At 44.7% G+C, this 25,556-nt stretch overlaps 9 protein-coding genes across 9 annotated transcripts; 6 read left to right on the forward strand and 3 right to left on the reverse strand.

Moving 5' to 3' along the window:
* Window positions 1-42: 42 nt before the first annotated feature.
* Window positions 43-1,041, forward strand: SAMD00019534_001720 (hypothetical protein; the record flags this gene model as incomplete). The annotated part of the gene is made up of 1 exon (XM_012903605.1): window positions 43-1,041. The coding sequence occupies one exon, from the start codon at window positions 43-45 to the stop codon at window positions 1,039-1,041; it is 999 nt and encodes a 332-aa protein (XP_012759059.1).
* A 577-nt stretch (window positions 1,042-1,618) lies between these two features.
* On the forward strand, window positions 1,619-2,872 carry SAMD00019534_001730 (hypothetical protein; the record flags this gene model as incomplete). The annotated part of the gene is made up of 1 exon (XM_012903606.1): window positions 1,619-2,872. One exon carries the CDS (start codon window positions 1,619-1,621, stop codon window positions 2,870-2,872), a length of 1,254 nt encoding a protein of 417 aa, XP_012759060.1.
* A 261-nt stretch (window positions 2,873-3,133) lies between these two features.
* On the reverse strand, window positions 3,134-5,851 carry SAMD00019534_001740 (hypothetical protein; the record flags this gene model as incomplete). The annotated part of the gene is made up of 1 exon (XM_012903607.1): window positions 3,134-5,851. One exon carries the CDS (start codon window positions 5,849-5,851, stop codon window positions 3,134-3,136), a length of 2,718 nt encoding a protein of 905 aa, XP_012759061.1.
* A 4,202-nt stretch (window positions 5,852-10,053) lies between these two features.
* On the forward strand, window positions 10,054-11,079 carry SAMD00019534_001750 (hypothetical protein; the record flags this gene model as incomplete). The annotated part of the gene is made up of 3 exons (XM_012903608.1): window positions 10,054-10,089; window positions 10,168-10,205; window positions 10,308-11,079. The coding sequence occupies 3 exons, from the start codon at window positions 10,054-10,056 to the stop codon at window positions 11,077-11,079; spliced, it is 846 nt and encodes a 281-aa protein (XP_012759062.1).
* Window positions 11,080-13,694: 2,615 nt separating this feature from the next.
* On the forward strand, window positions 13,695-15,914 carry SAMD00019534_001760 (hypothetical protein; the record flags this gene model as incomplete). Its single annotated transcript, XM_012903609.1, has 1 exon — window positions 13,695-15,914. One exon carries the CDS (start codon window positions 13,695-13,697, stop codon window positions 15,912-15,914), a length of 2,220 nt encoding a protein of 739 aa, XP_012759063.1.
* A 278-nt stretch (window positions 15,915-16,192) lies between these two features.
* On the reverse strand, window positions 16,193-17,211 carry SAMD00019534_001770 (hypothetical protein; the record flags this gene model as incomplete). The annotated part of the gene is made up of 3 exons (XM_012903610.1): window positions 16,193-16,289; window positions 16,360-16,740; window positions 16,811-17,211. 3 exons carry the CDS (start codon window positions 17,209-17,211, stop codon window positions 16,193-16,195), a joined length of 879 nt encoding a protein of 292 aa, XP_012759064.1.
* Window positions 17,212-19,034: 1,823 nt separating this feature from the next.
* On the forward strand, window positions 19,035-21,651 carry SAMD00019534_001780 (hypothetical protein; the record flags this gene model as incomplete). The annotated part of the gene is made up of 5 exons (XM_012903611.1): window positions 19,035-19,199; window positions 19,337-19,417; window positions 19,490-19,767; window positions 19,857-20,346; window positions 20,422-21,651. 5 exons carry the CDS (start codon window positions 19,035-19,037, stop codon window positions 21,649-21,651), a joined length of 2,244 nt encoding a protein of 747 aa, XP_012759065.1.
* Window positions 21,652-21,952: 301 nt separating this feature from the next.
* SAMD00019534_001790 (hypothetical protein) lies at window positions 21,953-22,410 on the reverse strand (the record flags this gene model as incomplete). Its single annotated transcript, XM_012903612.1, has 2 exons — window positions 21,953-22,263; window positions 22,344-22,410. 2 exons carry the CDS (start codon window positions 22,408-22,410, stop codon window positions 21,953-21,955), a joined length of 378 nt encoding a protein of 125 aa, XP_012759066.1.
* A 206-nt stretch (window positions 22,411-22,616) lies between these two features.
* SAMD00019534_001800 (hypothetical protein) lies at window positions 22,617-25,419 on the forward strand (the record flags this gene model as incomplete). The annotated part of the gene is made up of 6 exons (XM_012903613.1): window positions 22,617-22,677; window positions 22,748-22,947; window positions 23,026-23,172; window positions 23,252-23,502; window positions 23,581-24,535; window positions 24,604-25,419. The coding sequence occupies 6 exons, from the start codon at window positions 22,617-22,619 to the stop codon at window positions 25,417-25,419; spliced, it is 2,430 nt and encodes an 809-aa protein (XP_012759067.1).
* Window positions 25,420-25,556: the final 137 nt, after the last annotated feature.

Genomic DNA, 25,556 nt, shown 5'->3' on the forward strand with positions numbered 1-25,556 from the left:
ATAACACCTGGCATCCTACCTCAAACACTGCTCGAACTTAGAATGGAGTACCCGATCGAGATCACACAGAACATCTTCCCAGAGTCACTGGACACTCTATCACTTCAATCATATAGGAATGACAAACTTGAGCCTGGTTTGTTGCCAGAGTCAATTAGACGACTGGTTATTGTCAACAATCTATTCAAACCAATCACTCCTGGTGTACTACCGACACGTCTAAGACAATTGAAGATATGCTCAGTGGATGGCGTCACAAGGAGAATACTGCCAAACACTCTCAAATTCTTGACAATCATGGACTTTAGAACACCGATCACCAGCGAACAACTGCCAGAGTCACTCACTTGGTTGACCACTGATGGAGACATACCAATCCTGTCCAAAGACTCAAAGCTACTAACCTTGGATTTGGCTGGTTTCAAAGCCAGACAGCACATTCAGTATGGACAACTACCAGACTCAATCACTCGCCTGTCAATTCCCCGTGCCACAGGACAGAACAAGGGCAATACGGCATGGCCTCCACTACTGTCTCACGTAACCCTGGGCACAACCAGCCATTTCAGATTCGACGGTACCTTCCCCAAGACTCTGAGATCAGTCGGAGTCAGGGACCCCATCCAACTCGAGGGTCAACTACCTCGCTTCACCACCAAAATAGATAGTCTTCATCTCACAATCTATCTACTGGCAGAGAAGGCAACTGCTAAGAAGCTGCTGCGATTCATCAAGTCTCTATACATTAGTGTTCCCAATGTGACCACCTACTACTTGAAATTCTTGGACGGCTCACTTATGAAGCTGCGACGACTGGACAAACGCTACACACTGAGCGTGTTTCAAAGGTCATCAGACCCCAGGTCTTTGTATATCGCATGGCTCTATTCGCGTTACCTCTCGAGTGATGTAAATGCTGAATGTCACTCATTGGGTCTCCAAGCTCGTTTGACAAATCGTTTCAACAAAGAAGATAACAACAACACCTTTGTCCAGATAATGACCATTCCTGATGCTGTTGCCCAAACCAAGATGAAATAAATAAATCGCGAAACACGTGGTTGGTTTGGACAAACGAATGATCATTTTTATTTTCGTTTAAGTGATAACAATGTCAACAGATAAAAACAATGGAGATTCACAACGCAGAGAGAATATAAAGAACCTGGTGGAGTTAACAACAAAGTGTGTAGTGTGCTCGCAACTCGTGTCTCCCATTCACTTGCCCAAGCATATGTATGAATGTGCAAACATACTTTTAGAAACGATCAGGCCTCATCTTCAAGTTGCCGATCCTGCAACAACGCCAACAACAACTCAAACGTCTCCATCAACTCCAACAACTCAAACAACTCAAACAACAAGTCATACTCATTCTGATAAGAAACCAATAACAGACGGTCTTCTACAACCAAGCTTTCACTTTGAAGAACTGGAAAACACTCTTACTAAGTCACAGTCATCGACACCGACCAACTCAACAACATCAATCAATCAATCATTGTCGTTGCCATTGTCATTGTCATTGTCATCCAACAACATATCTAAACTACCATTGATTGCACTCAAACAGATAGTCAAATATGTTAACGATGACCTCAATACCATGTTACTCTTGATGACGTGCAAGCAACTCTATTCATTGTTGAAGTCACTGCTGCCGCATATTCAGCCATCCAATGATAAATGGAGACATATTGATAAAAAGGAAGTGAGAGAGAGGACCCAAGGTGGCTCAACATTGCGAACCACCTTGAATGATAACAGCAAGAACAATCAATTCCCTCAAACCCTCACACGTCTGATCTTAGAGACGTCCAACGGCAGCATCAATGGCTTGCCCATAACACCTGGCATCCTACCTCAAACACTGCTCGAACTTAGAATGGAGTACGAAATCGAGATCACTCCCAACCTCTTTCCAGAGTCACTCAACACTCTGTCACTTGGTAAATACAGCAACGCCAAACTTGAGCCTGGTTTGTTGCCAGAGTCAATCAGACGACTGGTGATTGGAGACAATCGATTCAAACCAATCACTCCTGGTGTACTCCCGACACGTCTAATACAATTGAAGATATGTTCGGTGGATGGCGTCACAAGGCGAATGCTGCCAAACACTCTAAAATTCTTGACAATCATGGACTTTTTTACACCAATCACGAGCAATCAACTGCCAGAGTCACTAAATTGGTTGACCACTGATGGAGACATACCTATCCTGTCCAAAGATTCAAAGCTACAAACCTTGAACTTGGTCGATCACTTTTGCAAACAACATATTACGAGTGGTCTACTACCAGACTCAATCATTCGCTTGTCGATTCCCCGTTCTTCTGGTCAGCCCAGCAGCAAGACGGCATGGCCACCACGATTGCTTCACGTGGTCCTGGCCAGCCTCAACCATTTCAGGTTTGATGGCACCTTCCCCAAGTCTCTGATATCGGTTGGAGTCAGAGATCCAGTCAGATTTGAAGGTGTACTTCCACCATTCATCACCAAACTTGATAGTTTCCATCTCATTGTCAATCACAAGCTAAAAAAGGAGAATGCTCGTCCTCTGCTTTTATTCATCAAGCATCTATTCACGAGAGTTCCCAATGTTACCACCTACTACTTGAGGTTCACCGATGGATCACTTATGCAACTGCGACGACTGGACAAACGCAACACCTTGAGCATATTACAAAGGTCCACAGACAGCAGCTGGGAAACAATTTTGGCAAATATCCCAAAGTACCTCCCAAGCGACATTAATTACGAATGTCACTCATTGGGTCTCAGTCAGTATACATGTCGTTACAACAAAGCCAACACCTTTGTCCAGATATTGACCATCCCTGAAGTCAGTTGCCTCAACCCAACCCAATAATAAATAAGTCGATAGTTACAGTTATACTTTAATAATTATTATATATAACAATTGAGGTCGGGCAGTGAACGTTCGAGATTACAATGTGTGGATTGTTGTTGTCTTGGCATTACTTGGTGGCCAAGGTGGCTTGGGATGGATGATTCATATGGATGATTGATCGATTGCTTGGTTGGAAGTGTTTACAATGTAATATATGTACATGTGTGTGTATATGATTGATTGAGTTGGTACATTGGTCTGAGGGGTGTCTGACCTGACTCATGGGTTTGCTGGGGCGGCTGCAAACTGGGTGGGCGAGACACTGCGGTCCCTGATATCGAGCACGATCTTCTCGCATAGCAGATGGAACTTATTGTGTTTCAGATAGGAGCGAATGCTGGCAATGATGTTGAGATAGTCAAAGTAGTACACGTCGTAGGTGGTCTCGTTGTTGACTGAGCCCTCGGCCAACAACAATGACTCCAACTCTTGTGGGTTGGGCGTCGAAGTGAAGATGGGCGAACACAGTGGAGTGCTGTTGGTGGAGGTGCCAGCCGAGGCAGGAGGTGTGGGCGTTGGCGTTGGAGCAGGTGTCGGTGTGAATGGCTGTATCAGGATGGACTCGAGATGTTTCAGGAAGCTGACGGCCTCATTGCGATGCTTCTTGACGTACTTGATCAAAGTCTTTTCAAACTCCAGAGGCTTCATCTTGTCGTGTGTGAAGAACGTCTCCCTAAAGATCTCGTTGAACTGGGAAGGATCGCTGGCTACCCTGCCCTTGGCCAGCTCGGAGCAGTAGCGGAAGATGCCTCGTCTGATGCTCCTTGGATCGGTGGTAACCAACTGGTTGTTGTCGAGGTCCAGTTTGGCCTTGTGGTAGTTTCCAAAGATGCTAAACACCTGTACACATAGAGGTTTGCTGGCTGCTGCCACTGCTTTGTTCGCTGTAGGACTTGGTAGAGGTGATGGATGAGCTGGAGTGGTTGTTGATGATGTGGAAGTTGGGGTTGTAGATGTAGTTGAGGTTGAAGTGGATGTGGAGTTGGGTGTGGTTGTCGTGGATGTGTTGTTGTTGCTATTCTTTTGATTATTGTTGTTGTTCGCTTTACTCTTTTGTCTCTTGCCTGTTGATGGTGTTGGCAATGGGTTCAGCTTGTCCAGCAACCTGCTTTGATCCCAAGCATTCTTCTCCAGTGGCTTCTGAGCGTTTGATCTTGGCGATGGTGCTGGTGAAGGGGATGACAGTGGTGGGAAATCGCTGTCCACCTTTGGCGACCTGATGGGCGTTGGCCGCTTTGGTTTGGATGGAGTAGTTTGATTACTACTGCTGTTGCTGATGTTGGCGTTGGAAATGGATGATGAGTTTGGCGCGGAGGGTAGTGATAAAGGTGGTGGAAGGTGTTGGCTGAGTGATAGGATGGGTGGATACTCTTCATCCTGCGATGATTGATCTCCATTCAAGAGGTTGGGTGAGAAGGAAAAAATAGTTGGAAGTGAGGCGTTGGAGAAGGACAGTGGCGAGGAGTTTGATGATGAGGTGCCAGATGATGGTCCTGCCAGTGATGACGAGGAGAACTGTGACACCAATGTGCTGCTGCCGGGGTGTGACACCACGGATGCAGTCGACGACGAGGACGATGCGGTGGAGGAGGTGGACGAGGCCAGTGAAGAGGATGACGACGATGGCGTAGTGATTGGTTCGTTCATATCAACGGACGAGGTGAAGCTTGGTGAGTCGTAAAAAAAGGATGGTGATGGAGATGCAGAGAACACCTGCGACTGCGACGGCGACGACGATAGGGAGTTGTTGTTGCTATTGCTGGCGCTGACCGACGACGTTGACGCCGTCTCCTCTTTGCCAGACATGAACGTGTGCTCAATGAAGCCATCTGCGTTGTTGTTGCCTGGCAGAAGCTGCTTGTAGTTCTCTACCAGGGGATCCAGAATGATGTGAAATGAGTCGATTGAGAATGCATAAGGGCGCTCGATCCTCTTGACAAACTTGATGTCAATGTGACGTGCATTCTCGTGGCCAATGGTGATGAGCGACCAGTCGTCGCCCGTATACCGGTCGGCCTCGTCCCTATTGGTGACCTTGACGCGCTCGCGGAAGAATGTGTCAAACACCTCCTTCTTGCCGATGGTCTTGCCCGTCTGGCGGTAGACCTCGCGTACGATCACTGTCTCCTCGACATCCAGCAGCGTCATGAAGTTGGTCATGCTGTAGATGTAGAAGCTGAGGTCGATGTCGTTGAACATCGACTCACTCAGCTGCTTGTCCTTGTCCTTCTGATTGGCGATGATCATCGACGCGGTGCTGCCTACCAGTCTGATGCCGTACTTAGACAGATAGACATCGCGGTTGTGCAGCTCGTCCAGTATCAGCGCCAGTATCTCCTCGATCGACAGGACAATCGTGATGGTCTGGTCGATGGATGATATCTGGTTCTTCTCCTTCATGATCTTGAGCAACAGGTTGATCTTATCCTTTGACAGCATGCCGAATGCCACATTCTTGCATCCCACTCGGTTCCTATTGCGACTCTTGCTGTTGTTGTTGTTGATCTGGTTGTTGTTGTTGTTGTGATGATGGTGATTGTCAAAGCTGTGATTGGTTGCAAAGGCCGCAGCAACATTGTTGTTGTTGAAGGCTGGATGTGATGATGAAAGCTTGTTGTTGTTGTTGTTGAGTGGTCGGCCATGTCCATTGGTGGTGATGGGTTGTTGCTTGGCGCCCCTGTAGTACAGCAGATCATTGCTACTACTGCTGTTGCTGTTGGCTATACCATTGCTGCTCTTGAGATTGATGGGATTGGCCATTCCCAAGTTGTTTGGGAGGGATGGCTGTCTATGCAACCGATAGCCATTGACATTGCCATTACCACTACTACTACTACTACTGATGATGCTATTGGCTTGAAATGGAGATGTGTTTGACAATGGCCCCCTTGCTAGGGATAGTGGAGGCAGCACTGAGTGAGGCAACAGAGGCGTCATCGTATTGTCACCTGTAATATGATCAATGTCCATTTGATATATATATATTTGAGGGAAGGGAGATATCTGTATTGGATTGGATTTGGAATTGGTCAGTGATCTGTCTATGTCTGGCGAGTGATCAACTATCATACATGAGTGATTGTGAGTTGGAATGGAATGGAATGGAAGAGGATATAGTATAGTTATAGCAAAACTGGAACAAGGTACAAAGATATCCTAGGAGTCAACAATTGTGTGAATGATGTCAACTTTAGATGTTTGTTTGTTCTAATTGATTGATTGACAGGAGGAWTGAGGAGGATGGACGGTGGAAGCGTTGTCTTCTAACATCCATGTGTGAGGTAGTGGTGGAGTGAGACAAAGGAAAGAGGGGAAGAGAGTGCAGTATTGATGGCATGGATCATGGATCATGGATCATGGATGGATGGATGGATGGAATAGTGTCCAGGTGGTGTGTGATGGTGCGTGGGTTGGTGTTAGACATCCATCCATCCACATCCTCACTTATGATACATGATGTATACGTGATCACAACAACAACAGCGCTGAATGGATGGATAGATGGAAGGAAGGAAGGATGGACAACAACAACTGTGAGTTGATTGATTGATTAGGGGAAATTTAAAAGCAGCAGCAACAACTCCAGTTTTCCTTATAGCTGTGTGCTGGCGCGCGAGCGCGCACCGCGTTCAAAGGAATGCGGGTAGAAGCGGGCGATGCTGGCAACGCGTGGACAAATGATAACATCTACACGAGATGTTACTCTTGTTTTAACAACAAGGTGTGTTGTGGAACAAGTGTATGATCGATGAATGGCGGATCAATCTACAACACTCAACCATCCATCCATGTGTCCATCCATATTGTCGTGGTCGTCCGTCGGATAGATGTCTATCTTTACACATCATCCAACAACATAAGTTGATTGAATGATTGATTGATTGAATGAATGATAGAGTGTGCGTGAACATTGATGTTGACACATGATGACTGTCACATTGATGCATGATGATGCATGATTATGATGATGATGATGATGACAGATGAACTGATGACTGACTGACTGACTGAATGACTGCTGTTGACTTGGTCGTGTGGTATCTATGTATCGCCTTACCTTGTGATTGATCGTGTGACGGGGTGGATGAGTTGGTGGTTGGGACGGTGATGCGTGGGCCGGAGGGACTGATCAGCCAATCACCTTCACACAATTTGCCAAACCTCCTTCTTCTTCTTGAATTCCCCTGTTGTTGACTCTGCTTCCGCTGTTGCTACTGCTGTTGCTACTACTACTGCTATTCCCTCTACTACTATAGTTGCCAATTCAATGTTGTTGTCAACTTAGAATCTGTTGAAGTGTGTGGATACATATTGGTGTTAGCACAACAATCAGTAGTGATAGTGTCACTCTCAATATAGTTGTTTGATTGATTGGTTGGTTGATTGACTGTCATGAATATCCGTCATTACCCACACACACACACATATACACATACACTCACCCACCTTATACATTATATGTATATATATAGATAAGATGATGATGATGTGGATACGTCGGACTCCAATGAGAGTGATGGATTATTGTGTCAATTATGTGTTTGTGTTCAACACACAGTGGATATTGATAAGTGGAATGTTTGTAGGACGTGGTTCAAGTTTGTGTTGTCAAGAGTGAGTTGTGTGTTCGTGTTAAAGTGTGTGTGCGTGGTCTTGGTCTGGATGAATGATCATGGTCCATCCCATCCATCCAAGGATATGATCAGAGGTCGACGTGTTATTATTAATCAATTTGGTGGGTCTGATTGATTGATAGTGTAAGGGATATAATTATAACAACAACAACATTATAAATAATTAATAATATCCTATAGGATATTGGGAGAGAGTTAACTCGTGGCATATAACCCTGGTCAATATGATTGATTGATTGATTGATTGATTGGATTGAGTTCGAATTATGGAACCTGCTGGAAGTGTCCTGCTGGAAGTGTCCCATATCCAATGAAAGCGATAATTACTTGTGAATGACAATATTTAGCTTGATGACCAACTGTTGATTGATGGAGTGGATATAGATAATATTTGATTGATTGATGGTGAAAAAGATTATTGAATGGAATGGAATAATGATGATGTTGATGATGACGAACTATAATATAGCGCTGAACTGAACTGAACTTGATGAGGAACACAAACAACCAACCAACAACAACGACACTACTAATTTCCAAATGCATTTGGACATGTAAACTCCTCACTCCATTGCAATATGCGTCGTCCACACATCATCAATAATGGTAAGTGATGAGCGAGTTTGATGTTGTTGGTGCCCAAAAACAGACGGCTATTGCAGGAATATACATGTCATTGTTGTTGACAAACAATGGTCACACTCATTGTGTTTGTACCTACAATGGATGATTGATTGAATGATTGATTGGTTGATTGATTGGCGGATCAACGTTGTTTGCTTATACTACGACTATCTATATTGGGGACATGTCAATCAGTATATATAAATATATATTGTTATTATTATTGTTATTATGTGTTGACGTATAGTATATATGTATATATATGTGTGATGCGGGCAATGGGTAACAGTGTCGCTGGAAATTGGGCTAAGAAAGAGTAAAGACGACACCTCTCTCTCTCTTTGTCTGTCGTCAGTGTGTGTGATCAGAGTGTGTGTGTGATCAGTTGTTTGTGCTAGAGTGTGTGATTGATTGATATGAATGAATGAAGGGTGTTGTTGTGAAGTTGGATTATGATGAACATTGATTGTATGTTCATAATCATTCTGAAGTAAGACATGGAAAAGGTATTGGAAAACTGTGTTGGCTGTGATGTGATGAATGAGTGAGCCTTGCAAAGTTGATGTAATTCAGGCCCATCCATAGATGATCGGTGATTCATTGTGCAGGAGGACCAAATGTTGGATATCCAAGACAAACATAATGTAACCTGACCAGTCGGGGACAATGTGACTTGACTTGACATGACATGATATGATATGATATGACTTGAGGCTTGACAATACCTTTGCTACTTGCTTCTTAATATGTGTTTGTATGAATACAATTGTGCTCTCTGTTGCGCTGACCTACTATATATGTGTACTATACACGACGACGAATAGTCGATATGTTGTTCAAACATAACAGACGGACGAAGGTACCTCCTTGATTCATTCATCATTCATTCAGTTCATTCATTCAGATCAAGGAGGAGGGAGGGTTGAGGAAAGAGAGAACTGATGAAGCGACCTTTGCAAAAAGGGCAGTGTATTGGACGGATGGATGAACGGATGGGGACATCTGCCTGATTGAGATGGGTGGGATGGTGGGAGCCACGCCTAAACTCGTTGATGATGAGCTGACCCGTTCTGTTCCTAGCCCCATTATCAGTATCAAAATCATTCCTTTTAATTAAAATCAAACATAGTAATCTTCCAACGACAATCTTGCTAGGCCTGTTTGATCAAATACACTCAAACGGAAATTTCCATGGCCGATTATTTACATGAGATGTTCATACAAAGTGTGAATTACACATACAATCAAACATGACTTGTCGTGAATTGAAGTGTTGTGATGTGAAGCGAAGTGAAGTGGTGAGGTTATTGTTGATATTATTGCGGCTTCACCTGAGACCAATCATGAAGGTCTCTTGACTGACCGACAGACGACTGTTTCTTAACCACAATTACATGTCGCAGTTGCATGGTGGCAATCGGGTCGTTCCCAGCTCGACCCGAACTTGAAAGATAGCGAGCGATACTTTGACAATGACAACAAACTCATCAGTATCAATATCTTGCTTGATGTTGTTGTCCCGATAGACTTTCAAAGTTGTAACTAGCTGCTGTGATGTCGTATGACATGTCATCTGTAATGTTGTTGTTGTTTGTCTCTTCTATTTGTTGATTGGTTTGGCCTATCTACTTTTGTCAAGACATTGACTATTATTCAATTCAACAATCTATAGATTCGACATAACATAGACTAGAATTAGGTCTTGTCTCTTGGCATTGACTGGTTGTTGTACTACAATAAAAGTGATTGAAATGATTGGCTCACACAAATAGAGATGGTGTGAAAAAAACGAACGAATCATTCAAAGGTTGTGCAATACACTTTAGTGAGGTCATTCACACTTAAATAACAAACAAATACACATACTTACATTTATATACAATGTCTAGACCAGAGCATATAGCAGCCCCGGAAATAGTATGTTGAACTTAGATCACAAAGAATGAGTAAACATACTTACCAACAATCAATCAATCAATCAATCACATCACATAGTTCTACGATGAGACAGAGTCTCGAAAGTACTCTTCAAAGTATGTGTCAATCGTATTAGTATCTTAGAACGATCATACAGAGATCAAACGAACAAGATCACTCACTCACTCATTCGAATATGCGATATTATATGAATGTAGCTCACGTATTATAGAGATTCAATCTGTGATGGCTGAGAGAGCCTATGAGCTCCTCGCTATTCCAGAGGATAAGACAGGTCTTTTGTTATTGGATATTGGATGTGGATCAGGTATAAGTGGCGACGTTGTCACTGATCACGGTCACGAATGGATTGGTTGTGATATTTCAAAGGACATGCTGGATGTGTCGGTGGAGCGCGAGGTCGAAGGTGATGTAATCCTGCGCGATATGGGCCAAGGCCTGCCATTCCGTCCTGGTTCATTCGACGGCGCCATCAGTATCTCAGCCGTACAATGGCTGTGCAATGCAGAAAAGTCACATCACAACCCCAGGAAGAGACTGCAGGTCTTCTTCCAGTCACTGTTCAGCGTTCTGACCCGTGGTGGCAAAGCCATCCTGCAGTTCTACCCAGAGAATGCCGCACAGATCGAGATGATCACATCGGCAGCGATGCGCTGTGGTTTCACTGGAGGTCTGCTCATCGACTTCCCCAACTCTACAAAGGCCAAGAAGTACTTCTTGGTTCTGTTCACTGGCGCCAATGCCAGCATGCCCCAAGCCAAGGGTGTTGGCGGCGAGATCGAGGAGGAGAGCGGCGGTGTCAAGTATGTAAATAGAAAGAGCGAACATAGACGTGGCGGAAAACGCGGCGGTTTGAAAGTCAAGACGAAAGAGTGGATCAAGGGCAAGAAGGACAGACAGAGGCATCAAGGCAAGGAGGTCAAGGCTGACTCTGTTTACACAGGACGTAAGAGAGGTCCAAGGTTCTAACGATTCTTTGGATCACACTGCAATAAACGCCAACAAACTGGATACGGGTGTATTCGTATCTCTTTCTATTCCAATCAATCAATCAATCAATCATTTTGATCTGACGGGATTGTTGGATATTGGGCGGTAATCATCAGATTGATCTGATGTTGGAGATGGAATCAGTTTGAGATGCCGGCCCAACCTTCAATTGCTCACAAGGCATTCATTCTTTTGCTTTCATAGGTGGTTGTTTCTTCACAGGACGATAACTTCGAACAACTTTGGATGATTGTTTGTGGGGTTCATTCATTTGCCCATAAGGACCTCCTTGATTGGGCACGATTTTGGGGGTTGAGCCAAAGGAGTACCCTGTGAGGGACCAAGGCCCTGGTCCACTGGTTCGAAAAAATATCAATAAATCGAACAAATTGATGTCTTTGGACAGTTGAATGGTGGAGGCAGGTGAGAGGCATGAATGAAACTACAATGGACAAAAGATATTTTCTTAAATTGAAGTTGTAGTCATAGTAGTTACATAAGTAATAATAATAGTAGTAAATTGAAGTTGTAGTAATTGTAGGTAGTAGTTGTAATAATAACAGTAATAGCATCAGAACAGAACAGTAAGTTACCTACCCCACCAGCTCACATACATCAATTCGTCAGACAATCCATCAATCACACACCCTGGGGTGTGTGTGAGTGAATGTCAATCAATGTGTGAATGATTATGAGGATGATGGATGGCGGCATTTAATGGAAAGACACACTACGACAACAAGTGATTACCATTTCTGGTCATTTACATTGACTGCTCGTTGCTTCTTGCCTGGTGGTGTTGTGTTGTCTAGAAGCAAGTCGATATTACTTCAGTCCATCTCCAAAGACAGACACTCCTGGGAGCATCAACCTGCCACACTCACATCACAACACATAACACATAACAACACAAGCTGAAGTAGCATGTCTTAGACAAGGAAGGCGATGGATTGTGTACACATCATCCCCGTCTATTCATTCATTCATTGATTGATCATATAAATAGAACAAAACACACATAACATTATTTGTTGTTGTCCACTTTAGTCCAATCACACGACTCCATCATCAGTCCACCATCCAAGTTTGCTAACTAGATACCCTCTCTCTAAGACTCCCATCATCATCCATCCAGCCACCATCCAATAATAGGTGATTCAATCAAATTATTGATTAAAAGAACAGGAATCAAACAGTCATTATTATAGGTATGTCAAATGTGTATATGATTGGATGTATATGATTGGATTGGATTGGCAATGAATGAAAGGTCAAGCCCCTCACTCAACCTCAGAGGAAATTACTAAGGACCGCACAGATCCAAACCTCCTGGATCCTCAATCAAACAATCAATCACAACACTTTATCTCCATTTTCAACAACAACTACTACAACAACTACAACTAGTTAGTTGATGTCAATCTTGCATGTCTTGGGATCATTGCCATACATAGTTGTCAACAACCCAAAAATAGGTGTAAACTCTATCTCTTTGTCTGATTGATTGATGTGATGGATGGACAGATATGAAGCAGAAAGTGTGATCACTCATTCACTCATTGTTGTTGTTCACGTGTCATTGCACATGTGACACACATAGCACACAACCTTTTAACCACCGACACACCCTGCTACTCCCTGACAATCAACTTCCCACACTTGTGGGCGATCCGTTTGATCAGGGTCAGACCCTCACCAATCACAACCACACTCATACACACACGAACAACCAATCGTCCACGCCATATGATGGAAACCAACACACACAAGTGTTGTTGTATCTATATTTACAAGCACCAACTGAACTGTCGACCTCGTTGGTATCTCTATCATTGCCAAGACCAATGGAATGAGCGAATCCATCCAGGCATCATCATTGCCCAAGGCATCGACATCACATGTGTTCACATTATGTTACCTTACCCTACCCTACCGATTCAATTCAATTATTTACAACTACTACTACTATTACTATTATTACAACAAATACATTAGTTGGATATTAATAACATCTCTACTATCCTCATCCCTTTTCCCAACATACACAATAATCACATCATCCAATTAATCTGATCAACGATCTTTAATATCAATCTATTATTTATTTGTCAACCTACCCATATCGATATAAATATCACAATCACACTCAATCATTCATTCCATTCTCTTCACTTTAGTGCACTGAACCAATCAATCAATCACTCGACCCCTCACCCCACCACCTTCACACTACACCCCCTCTCACCTTTGATTGATTGATCAATTGATTGAATGAGAGTGATACACGTTTTTTCAGTTAACTATCAACAATCGAGAGCACCTGCCAATTAGCACCCCTCCCCATCCTAGCACCACCCAAGCATCCATCTTGGCAAGGATACCATACCCTATCCTATCAACCTCATTCATTGCCTTTGGGACCGATCACCTGTCACTTCACCTCCACTCCATTCCTTCCATTCATTCATTCATTCTTTCAAATTGATTGCCGCTCAAACATTCAATCAATCACAATCAATCATTATTTCCACACTTCCTCCAACTACAACTACGCGCCAATCCAATCCAATACCAATCCAATCCAATTCAATACCATGCAACCATCCGGATGCAGTTCATCAATAGCTAACAACTCCAACAGTAACTTCAGAAGCAACAATAATAACGGTTCAAAGTTAACATTGGGATCACCTTGCTCATCACCAGCAAGCCTATTTGGAATCAATCAATATAGTACTACTAGTAGTAACATAGTCACTGCCAGTGGCAATAGCAATAGCAACAACATCAGTGGCAGCTTGGAAATGAATAGTGTACTTCATAAACTGGACATCAGGAGACCGAGCATCGCATCGGCTTCATTATCATCACTGGACGACATGTCAGGACCAAATGGCGCCGACTCTGCCGACCACCCCACTCATACATCATCTGGCAACAGCTCATCAATGAACAACAATGGCAGCAACACACGCGTCGCCGACGAGATCGACGTCGTGATCATTGGAGACGAGAACAAGGCCCGTTTCATCACACGCTTCCTAAACAACGGCATCCAGCTGGATCCAACAATAGACGTGCCCTGTCGCCGTCCCGTCATGATCAAGAGTGGCACATACAACGTCAACATCCATACAAACGTCGGCCAGGAGGAGTTCTGGGGCATCAACGACATGTACAATCGCCAGGGCCACGGCTTCATCTTTGTCTACAACGTCAACTCGCGTGAATCATTCAACATGTTCCTGCAGCTGCGCGAGAAGATCCTCTTTGACAAGGGCACCGAGAACGTGTTAATGTCGCTGGTCGGCTACGGCGAGCATGAGATCGACCGCGAGACTGGCGAGCGTCGCCAGCGCGAGGTGCCCTTTGCCGAGGCCAAACGTCTGGCCGACCTCTACTCATATCCAATCAAAGAGATCCCTCACTTTGGCGTCGAGTCTGAGCAGCACATCAACGCCTGCGTCTCGGACCTGCTGCATCGCATCACACACTTCCACACGGGCGCTTCGTCGTCTAGCACCGGCTCGTCGGCACATCACGCTGGCGCCCAAGGCGCAGCGGGCGGCAAGGGAGGCGCCACTCCACAATCACACAACTCGGCCGAGATCGTTGTGCTGGGCGACCTGTTTGTCGGCAAGACGCAGTTCATCCAGCGCTGCGTAGCCAGCCCATTCTCCAACAGCTATCGCGAGACCACCGAGTGGACCAAGACCGTGATCCAGTCACAGATGAACGACGTGCGCTACTTCCTCAAGATGACAGACACACGTGGTCTCTTTGCCGAGGAGGGTCTGACGCGCGAGCGTCTCCTCTCATCACAGGCCTTCATCTTTATGTACAGCATCACCTCGCGCAACAGCTTCACCTGTCTGGACGCACTGCGCAAGAAGGTCATGGCATGCAAGTCAGAGTCGCGCCACATCCCCTGCATCCTGATCGGCAACAAGTCGGATTGTTTGACGCTGGCACGCCAGGTGACCACAGGCGAGGGCGAGGAGCTTGCCAAGCGCTGGGGCTGCCCATTCTTTGAGCTGTCGATGCGCTCCAGCGACGACGAGGACGTGCTCAAGAGCATCTCACACTTGCTGCTTGAGCTTCAGAAGAACAGTTTGAACAACATTGACGTGGGCGAGTTCAAGAAGGAGGGCTACTTGATGAAGGAGGGCAAGAAGCTCAAGTCCATGACCAAGTACTACTTCCGTATCAAGCGCGGCTCACTACAATACTGCAAGAATCAATCATCGGCGACAAAGAACAACAAGACCATTGAATTGGCTGACTCTGTGCATGTGCAGGCGCAACCACACAACGAGAAGAAAGGCGAGTATCCATTCTCACTGCTCGTCGATGGCAAGCAGATCGTGCTGGTTGCGGCCAGCGAGTCGGAGCGCGACCAATGGATCACGGCCATCAAGGTCAACTGCTATGTTAACGAGTTCCTGACCGGTCTGCTGGACGACGTGCTGACGACGATGGTCGGCGAGATTGCCCACCAGTCACTGGCGCAGCTGCATAAGCGAAGCGACTCGAACAAGTCCTTCTCGTCAATGTCATCCATATCCTCGCCAACCGAGGGCTCTTCCGTCTCCACCTCATACCTGTCGTCATCATCATCCTACTTGTCCGATCTGTCGTCATCGTTTGGCGCTGGCGAATCGCCTGGCGTCTACTCACCCTCGATTGGTAGCAGTACAGATGGCATCAGCACTGGAGGCGGCACTGGCGGCATGGTCGTTGGCTCTGGAAGTGGGAGTCCAAGTCCACTGAAACGCAACATACTTCAGAGATCGACCAGCTTTAAGAAGCACTGATCAGTCTGATTGATCAATCCATCCATCAACTCACACATCTATATAACTACGCGAACGCACGAACAATGTATATAACCTGTTGAATAAACTAATGATCATCGATCAATCAGCATATCCCAATGCTGATTGAGATATATATAACCTCCAATCCATCAGATTGATTAAGTTGATCGCAGCCAGAGTGATGATGTGATATGATATGTTGTCGCGTATGTATTTAATGCCTATCTTTACAACCAACTACTTTTGGTCCCATGTATCCTTGATCCTTGATCCTCTTACATTCCATATCTTGTCTTGCATCGATCAAATGCTTCTTCAGCATTGACCTGTGAGGCAACCCATGGATGCTTTGGTGCACTTGTCTTGAGTTGGCTGTAATGAATGAATGAGTCAGTTAGTCATGTTCATCATGATCAGATTGATATTGATTGATCAAACATACTTTAGGTATCTGTTGGTGACTTCTGATTGCTTCTTCATGTGCATGTGACAGACGATGAGGTTGGCCAGAGTGTCGGCATCCTTTGGATTCTTCTCCAGTGACAGCAACAACAGGTTCTCAGCCTTCTCGAACCTCTTTAGTAGGATCTCACATGTGGCACGACCATTCAACAACATAGATGTTGGGCCATACTTTTCCGAGAGCTCCTCGTACACTGACAATGCCTCCTTGATCTTGTCATCGCCCTGAGTGATTGCGATCCAGGCGTGAGCCAGTTGCGATGGTGTGGCATCAATGTCCAGCTTCTTCATATCCGAATAGCGCTTCTCAGCCAAGTCCAATCGGTCGATCTTCAAATATACCTGTATCTGAAGTGCAATGCTGTACATCCACAACGCGTCAGTTATGTGAGTTGATGCAAGTCGCGACTTGAGGATGGGCTACGACATACCATTCGAGTGAGTCTGACTTGTTCAAGACACGAAGAGCCTCCTCAAAGTTGCCCTCAGAGTAGTAGATGGTGGCAGCGATCACTTGGAGCTGTGCGCTGGTCTGGAGCAGTCCGTCGATGATCCACTGCTTGACAGTGGCAAGCACAATGTCTGCGTTGCTGGTTGGCGACTGCAGGTAGGCGGCCAAAGTGCGCACAGCCTGCAGTGGTCTGTTCTGCTCACTGTCCTTTATCTCTCGCAATACAAGATCGCAATCGCCCAATGCAGCATAAGCTCTGTACAGATAAAAGTCAGCATCTGCCTTATTACGCAGTTGCTTTGCTCTTTTGTTGACCTCGTTGATCACTGCCTGGTAGTTTGCCAAGTAGAAGTAGTTCTTAATCTCGTATAACTCATCCATTATAATGTATATGTATATGTAAATGTTGTTGTTATTACTTGTGAATCATCAAATGAATGATTTGAACATGAATGAAACACTTTGATGATCATCACCCCACTCAACAAATTGATCAAAAGTGGGTGCCAGCTCAGTCTTTGCCAAGTCAGAAAAACAAGTCATGTATGATTATGGTATGTACATAGGCTGTCAATCATTGATCAACCTTAATTTATTTACAATTGGTCGGTTCCAGTTAATATAAATATATTATTATAATGCTTAATGGGATAGATCCAGATATTGTGGACCGACGGCAAATGTCTTGGGCTGGTACCAAAGTCCATTGGCAGTATTGTTTGATGTTTGGCCAACAACAACTTGATTGATTCCAGAAGATGTAATGATTGATTGGATATTGGATGATGATGATGATGACATGGTCAACTTGGAGATATTCTTGAACAACATTCTTTGTTTGTTTGTTAATTGTATTTGTAATATTACTAAGTAGTAGTAGTAGTTATTGTTTGATTGATTTGATGTCAGTAATGAACAATGAATAATGACTTTAAATATTCGATGTCCAGGACTACCATCTTAAAACCATCATCACTTGATCATCAACTTAAAAGGAAGTATACTTAAGAATCACCAGCACCAACGTATCAACGATGTATTGGTTTGAAGTCATTCATCACACAACAACATCAACAACCAACATGGTCAGTATCATGGAAAGGTGAGAGTGATCTCATTGAGTTGAATTGAGTTGAGTGGTTGGGTTGGCTTCATTACATGTTCACACTCACCCCAACACCAAGACAACACGACTGACGTCAGACCTTTATAGGATATCATACACTGTGTTGGTGATTATTGGAATAATTGGTTGTGTCTGACCATGCATGGTATTCATTCAACCAATACAATCATTTATTCTCTTGTTGAAACCTTACAAAGACAACAACTAAACACAAACAGATAGATAGACCAACATCTTTGAAGTTGACCAGTGTATGCACATAACATCAACAGAACATAACAGAATAGGCGAAGGAGAACCACCTTGACTAACATTGTTAACATACTTTAAATTTTGTAAAGAAGACTCTTTGACTAGAAAGGAAAACATCAAAGAAGGTTCATGGTGGCGACACTCGTAAGGGTGTGTCACGATCATCCTGCCTGATCCTTGGATGCCGGCGGTGATTCTGAAACTGAAACAGAGTAGCAGGGTCTTGACTACCCGAGATATTAGCGTATGTGTACACTTTAGAGTGGCATGGGAGGGGGCATGCAGCTCAATCCCGAGTTGATTGGGGACATGTTGGGGCACCTGACCAATGTGCCCCCCTTCACTACTATTGGGACAGACGATGCACCGCAATCCATTCCCACACGCTACTTGTACACGCTGTTTGCGCAAATATCTAATCAAATTGAATGAAAGTAACACGTGTCCATATGCCAGGGTTGGGGTCTGTTGAACGCATCAACTCACGCTCCATCCCGAAATTGAATAGGATAAGGTATCCTCCAATTATGTATCTTTTTGATTGTGTTTTAAAAATTATATTATCAAAACCAATGAGAAGGGAGTGTGCCCCCTCACTATCTTACATCAATCCATCAATCCTTCTTGTGACTTTGACAACCAACCCCCCCACACACACCTTCAAACACACACGCACCCCATCTCAATCTACAAGTACGTTCACTCACTTGCTCAAGGTACTTACTTCTTGTGCTTGTTTGTTATCATCATCTTCTTCTTCTACTTCTTCTACTTGTTCATTGTGTTTACTTATATATATATTATATAGATAGAGATAGAGATAGAGATGCCTTGCGCTTGTACATGCAACACAAAGGGATTGGCCCTTGGAGGTGGATTCTTGGCTGCTGCTGGTCTGACTCTGTTCATTCTATCACTGGCAATGTTCCCAGATAACATCAGGAACCTCTCAGTATATGAGATTGCAAAGAATGTCATAGTCACATCAAATGTAAGTTTATTGTGAAAATGAATGTGATGGATGGATATTTGAAATTGAATGGAGTGAAATGGAATGGAATGGACTCATACTGACATGCCTTGCCTTGGCCCTGGCCTTGGCCTTGCCTTCCACTCAATAACCAATAGTCCAGTATATTCTACGATAGATGGGCTGGACAATTATGTAGAGACAACGTCTACACTCAATACTATTATGCCTACAACATGGTATGTCCTGGAAGACCAAGTCCAAAAATGTCACATGATCATACTAACAATGAATCAATCAATCAAATATAGACGAATGCCGATGAAGTATTAAAAGGAGGAGTACCAAATTATAAACAGGTCGGTCCATTCATTTATAGGTTCTATTATGATTATGAGAATGTTACATTCTCAGAAGATCAGAATGAGGTCACCTATGGAGTATTGAAGAGATACTTCTTCAATGACAGTCTGTCTGCATATCCCGAGGATTCCATGATCACCAACATCAATCCTGCATTCCTTGGTGTCATGGCTGGCGCGCCCGACAGCAGCATCTTCACAATGGCAGCAACGCTCCCTGCCACAAAGTACGCGTCCACTCGTCCACACATCCCATCCACATTAGCCAGACAGTCCTCCTAACCTTGACATATCATTAACCATCACACCATCCTAGTTCATTCATGGTATACTTCAACTCGCCAGACTTTTTCAACTTTACAATGGGCTTCAATGGCATCGAATCATTCAATACCCAATTGAATGTGTTGCTGACAGAGAGCGGCATCAACATGACTACGTACTTGACAAGCTGGGCCAACGCAACTGCTGATCCAACACCAGGCAATTGGAATGGAATGCTCACCAGCCTCGACGGCACTCCCAGCGACATCTCAATGTCTGCGGCAGAGATCATCTTTAACGCATCATCTCCATTGTCTTTGCTCAACAGTAAGCAGGGCATGATCACATGGTACAACGCTGCCAATGGTGAGAAGACATCGATCAACGCCATCCTCATTGGTACCGGCATCACCCAGACCCAACTCCAGATCGTTACCGAATGGTGGTACTACACCTTTGCCATGGTCTACACTCAGCCACAACTCCTTACCAAATGTGGAATCACTGATCCAAGCATGATTGGTTTCTGTCAGTTGCACAATGTATGTAGTTGTCTTTGACCTTGTTGCATCCTTGTGCTCATGCTAACCATTACCCTTACCCTTACCCTACCCTAGGCCACCGCATTGAACTACAACTCTGTATCAAAGTATCACATTGTAAACAACATGTTCCCACCATTTGATGACACTGCCCCAGAGATTGTTGGACTTGTGAACGCGACGATCCAAGAGTTCTACACAATGTTCTATGAGTCTGGTAACAACTCGCTCAGCACAATCAATGGCGCTTCGGAATTCCTCAACTATGGCTTTGGAAGATCGCCAAACCTCTGGAACATATCCGATGATGATGCGAATGCCATCGGCGACTACTTTGCCGAGGTCGGCAGCTTTGTCCATGACCAGCTCCAGGAGATCTTTTTGAACAACGGTGGTCTGCTGGCCACCAAGAAGGTCAGCGACTGGCTGTGGAACTGCAACGACCCGCTGCTCAACTTCATCAGCAACGACAGTCCGTGCGGCCTGCAGTTCAACAACTCGATCAACCTGCCCACGACCGTCTACACGGGCAAGAAGGACAACACGCTCAACAACTTCATCCTCAAGTGGCAGGAGCAGGCCGACCTGCAGTACTGGGCCAACCCGGTGCCCGTCAACGCCTACTCAGAGAACGGCCAGTTCGCCACCAACGAGGGCGACACCATCCTGCAGAACTACACCATCATGGAGGAGAACATCTACCGTCCCATCACCATGGTGTACACCAACGAGACCGAGTACGCCGGAATCAAGACTCACCGCTACTACCTCATGAACGACAGTTTCGCCGCCAACCCAACCTATTACACCAAGGTCGACGGTTTCACCAACCTCACCTGGCTGCAGAACGACGTCCCCACATTCGTCTCGCGTTGGGACATGTACGAGGTGCCTATCAGCGTGTCCTCGCGTGTCATTGGCCAGAACCCCTCGTACGAGGAGGCCGCCTTCCCCATCGACGTCGAGCCCAGGTCGGGCAACTCGTTGTTCTACAACATCAAGCTCCAGATCAACTTCCTCTTCCCCAACGGCTCGAACAAGTGGGACACTACGTTCAACATGTACAACGACATCAAGACCGACGTGTACATGCCCTCGTTCAAGGTCGGCCTCAGCGCCCAGGCCTCTGACTACACCGTCAACAACCTCAAGTCGCAGTTCAAGCAGCTCCACGTTCTCAAGGTCGTCCCAGTGGTCGTCTGTGCTCTGTTGGGCTCACTGATGTTTGTCGGTGGCTGTGTCATGGCCGCCATTGGTACCATCCGCTGGAGAAGAAAGGATTACCGTTTGATCAACGATTATTAGAATCTTTATCCACTTCCATCCATCCTTCCATCACTCACCATCATCATATTGGTATTATCATACCAAGTTGCTACTTTAGTCTCAATCCATCCATCAATCAATCTCGAACTAGGGACGTGTTGCCACCAAGTCTGTCAACAGCTCATCCAAACAATACCATTCTATAAACATGTACTCATTCAATCATTCGATCAAGTCAACGTGAGTGTGATTGGGTGGGGGTGGGGTGGAATGGTTCCATGATCGATCAATCAATCAATCTATGTTTGCGCGTAATAATGATAATTGTATTTATATTTATTTAGCAAGAGACGAGGTTGTAGAAGGCGGTGTATGGTCCGAACCAGACGGTTGGGAGCACGCTCATCTCGAGTTGGTATTGGTTGTTGAGGAGACCCTTGCAGGCAGAGGTCATGACCTTTCCGTTTCCGAGGGTGGTGACAGCGTTACCAACGAATGAGTTGTCGGCGGCAAAGACGATGTCCTCAGCAAAGACGACTCCGTTGCTCGAGGCGACAGAGTAGGTCTGGTTGGAGGCCATTGTGAAGGTGACAGTGGTGCCTGAGCAATCCTGGCTAGATGTGAATCTGGTCCATGTTCCATTGAGGTTTGCTGTTTGTTGAGGATAGATGATGAGATGTGTAAGTCATGTGCTTTTCAAGGGCATCACATCACTTGATGATGGCACATACGAGTGGAGTTGGCGAGGGTGATGGCGACCAAGAGAGCCAAAGTGACGAAGAAAGCAACTGATCTCATTGTTTTTGTTTGATTGATTGTATAAGTATTATCTGTATGATTGTAAGGTAAATGGACTAGGACCTAACATTGATCAAAACGATAAGTCGGGACTCTTTGGTCCCACACAATGAAATTTCAGAAGAATCAAAAGAAAAAGGAAACGAACAAAGTTTCAAGGTCATCCATTCACTGTTCATAGTCACATCAACGACACAACAACAAATATGGACATAAACAACTATTACAACATTATCAAATCGATCAATGATGGAGAGTCCTTGAAGAGTAAGTCCCATCACTTGTACTCTCTGTCCACTCACTCGCTTTCATTCACTAATTGACTCTATTATAACAGACCTGGTACAAACATTGTTCAAGTCATATTGCACATCACAGACGGCTACGACAAAGTATGTTGGATTGTTGGTTGACTTGACTGCTGACTCTATGTCCAAACTCAAGACCTCACTCTACAATCTTCAAGAAGGTAGTGAGGATCCAAACATTGATGAGTCAATCAATCAGGTGAGAAAGTTGATCATATCCATTGGATTGGTATGTATATTCTTGTTGGACAACATTGGACATCATTGATCATCATCATACTTATATTCAATCAATCAACCATCATAGATTGGAAGGTACTCACCTTACATTGTATCATTCAAAGAGTATCTTGGTTACATTGTGGAGCATATACTGTTGAACTCATTGCAGACCATCAATGCCATGGACATGCCCGTCAACAGCAAGCGTAGAGAGGATATCCAAGCACTTTATGTGAGTACTACTCTCACTACATCACTCCATCAATCATTCAATCACATACTCACTCACTCACTCACTCAATCAATCAAAGGTGGAATCAATCAGATCTTATACATTGATCCTTCAAGCATATGGTGAGCACATGGAACAATATGGAGCAGCCTTGTTCGAAGCTGTATCAAAGCATATCAATGATGGAATGTTTGGAACAGGCCTATCCAACAACATAGATTCATACTCACTGACTTCAATAATTGAGTTGTTGTCCATTCTCATCCAGACCACTCCACAAGTAGTCCGCGCCAATCCACTCCTAGTCAACCATGTTGTCAATGCTCTAGTGTATGTAGTAGTCTGACCACAAGCAGGCAGACAGGGCACAAGTACTAATCAATCAATCAATCAATCACTTATATCCAGTGCACTGAAGTTGGATGGTGATGATGATCACACTGCGATATTGGATGAGATGGTACAAGTGCTGGGCCATTACCTTCAATTGTTCATTGTTTGTCCATTCCAATCACTCAATCAAGATCAATATCAGAAACAGAAACAGAAGCAAAAGAAACAATTTGGTGATCAAGATGGTGATGACGAGGATGATGATGAGGATGACGAAGATGAGGATGAGGACGATGACGAAGAATCCGACTCCTCACCAGACAACATCCAGATAAGGATAGCAGAGAAACGCCAAGATTTGGCGTCAAAGATAACAGTGGCGAAGACATTGAACATAATTGACAAGCTGTTGACATCAAATGGATTCTGGGACAAGGAAACAAACATTATGTTGTTGGCCATCATCGCGTCATATTCATTGATTCATCATGGCAATGAGAGTGTTCCTGTGATGGAGCGCATCGTTCATCAGTTTAGCGATCAGTTGGCATTGGCAAATGGAGGCGCATCCAACGAGCGCGCCAACAACATCATCAACAGCTTGGCCTACCTCTTCTCAAACACACCACGCGACTTGGCTGTTGTCCATACATCTCTGTGCCAGCTGTACCAGTGCATCACACAATACTTCACACGAGTGAAGAGCGCTTCGCGCGAGCGAATGGATTCGTCGGTCAGTCGCGAGGTCAAGGCAGCCCTGGCACAGACTCGCGAGTTAGTTGGAGTGGCACTGGGCAAGATGCTCCTTGTTCACAACAACTTCTCGCCATCTGCCGATGAGTTCCTTGCCTTTGCATTCGTCCTTGCCGAGCCATTGGTACTCGCCGACTTCATTTACGCGTTGGTATACGACATCAAACATCACCAAAACAATGGACCCATCATCGAGATGACACAACGACTGCGAGACGTCTACCTGCCCAAGACAATTGGACCTCTGATATCCCAACTCAAGAGTAAATACCAAAGTGTAAGTCATCTTCCCAGAGCCATCCATCAATCATACACTTACTGGAACGTTCCACTTCACATCATTAGTCACCCAAGCTCGCAGGATGCATCATCAAGGCAATTGGTAAGATGGTGGCATATGCTGGTGGATACATGGCAGACTACTTTGATGAGATAATTGATGCAATGGCAATGGTTATGCAATATGGATGGGAAGTGTTCTCAACACATGCTGTTGCATGTATATCAACATTGGCCAAGGTTGTCAGTGCAGAGACTTCTGGATGCACAGAATATCAACTCAATCGTGTAATGGCACTGTTTGGACTGGTCCTCTCCGAGCAGATCGTCGCCAATTCCGATGATGATGATCATATTGACATTGATGAGATGAACCGAATCAAGTTCATGGTGCTAGAGGAGGTTGGTGAATACCTTGAGCAGGCAGCAATGCATTTCAAACCAGACAGCACACAGACACAGACACAGCCGTCGTCCAACATTCTTAGTCAGCTGATGGCATACTTGATGGTCAACATTGGTGTGGAGGAGGTCACATTCGATTCTGAACTATACCTTCGCATGTCTCAACTTACAACTCTCAAGCAATTGGTAATATATCAACGACAAGTTGGTACGGACAGTACTGATCATATAAAGACGGCACTTGGATGTATGATCGATGAGTTGGTACTGATATCAAAGATGGTGGATGATCAAGAGATGCAAGAGACATTGGAAGATCATTGCGTTGATGTACTTGGAGATACTGTCCAAAATATAACCAAATCGATTGATCGCCCTGGTGTCCTACAGATCCTCGAGCAACTAATGAACGAGAAGAGTTTGCCAAGTGACCAAAGGAAGCGTGTCGACAAATCTTTGATCGCTCAAACAAAATAAAACCATCCCGATCACTCAATCACTCGACTCAATCAAAGATAAAGAGATAAAGATAATGGATACACTTCCATTGATTGTACTTCAACATGTTGTTGGGTACCTACATCAGTCTGATGCATGTTGCTTGGTACTTTCGT

The sequence above is a fragment of the Acytostelium subglobosum genome, assembly GCF_000787575.1.
Source record: "Acytostelium subglobosum LB1 DNA, scaffold: scaffold1, whole genome shotgun sequence".
Lineage (NCBI taxonomy): Eukaryota > Evosea > Eumycetozoa > Acytosteliales > Acytosteliaceae > Acytostelium > Acytostelium subglobosum.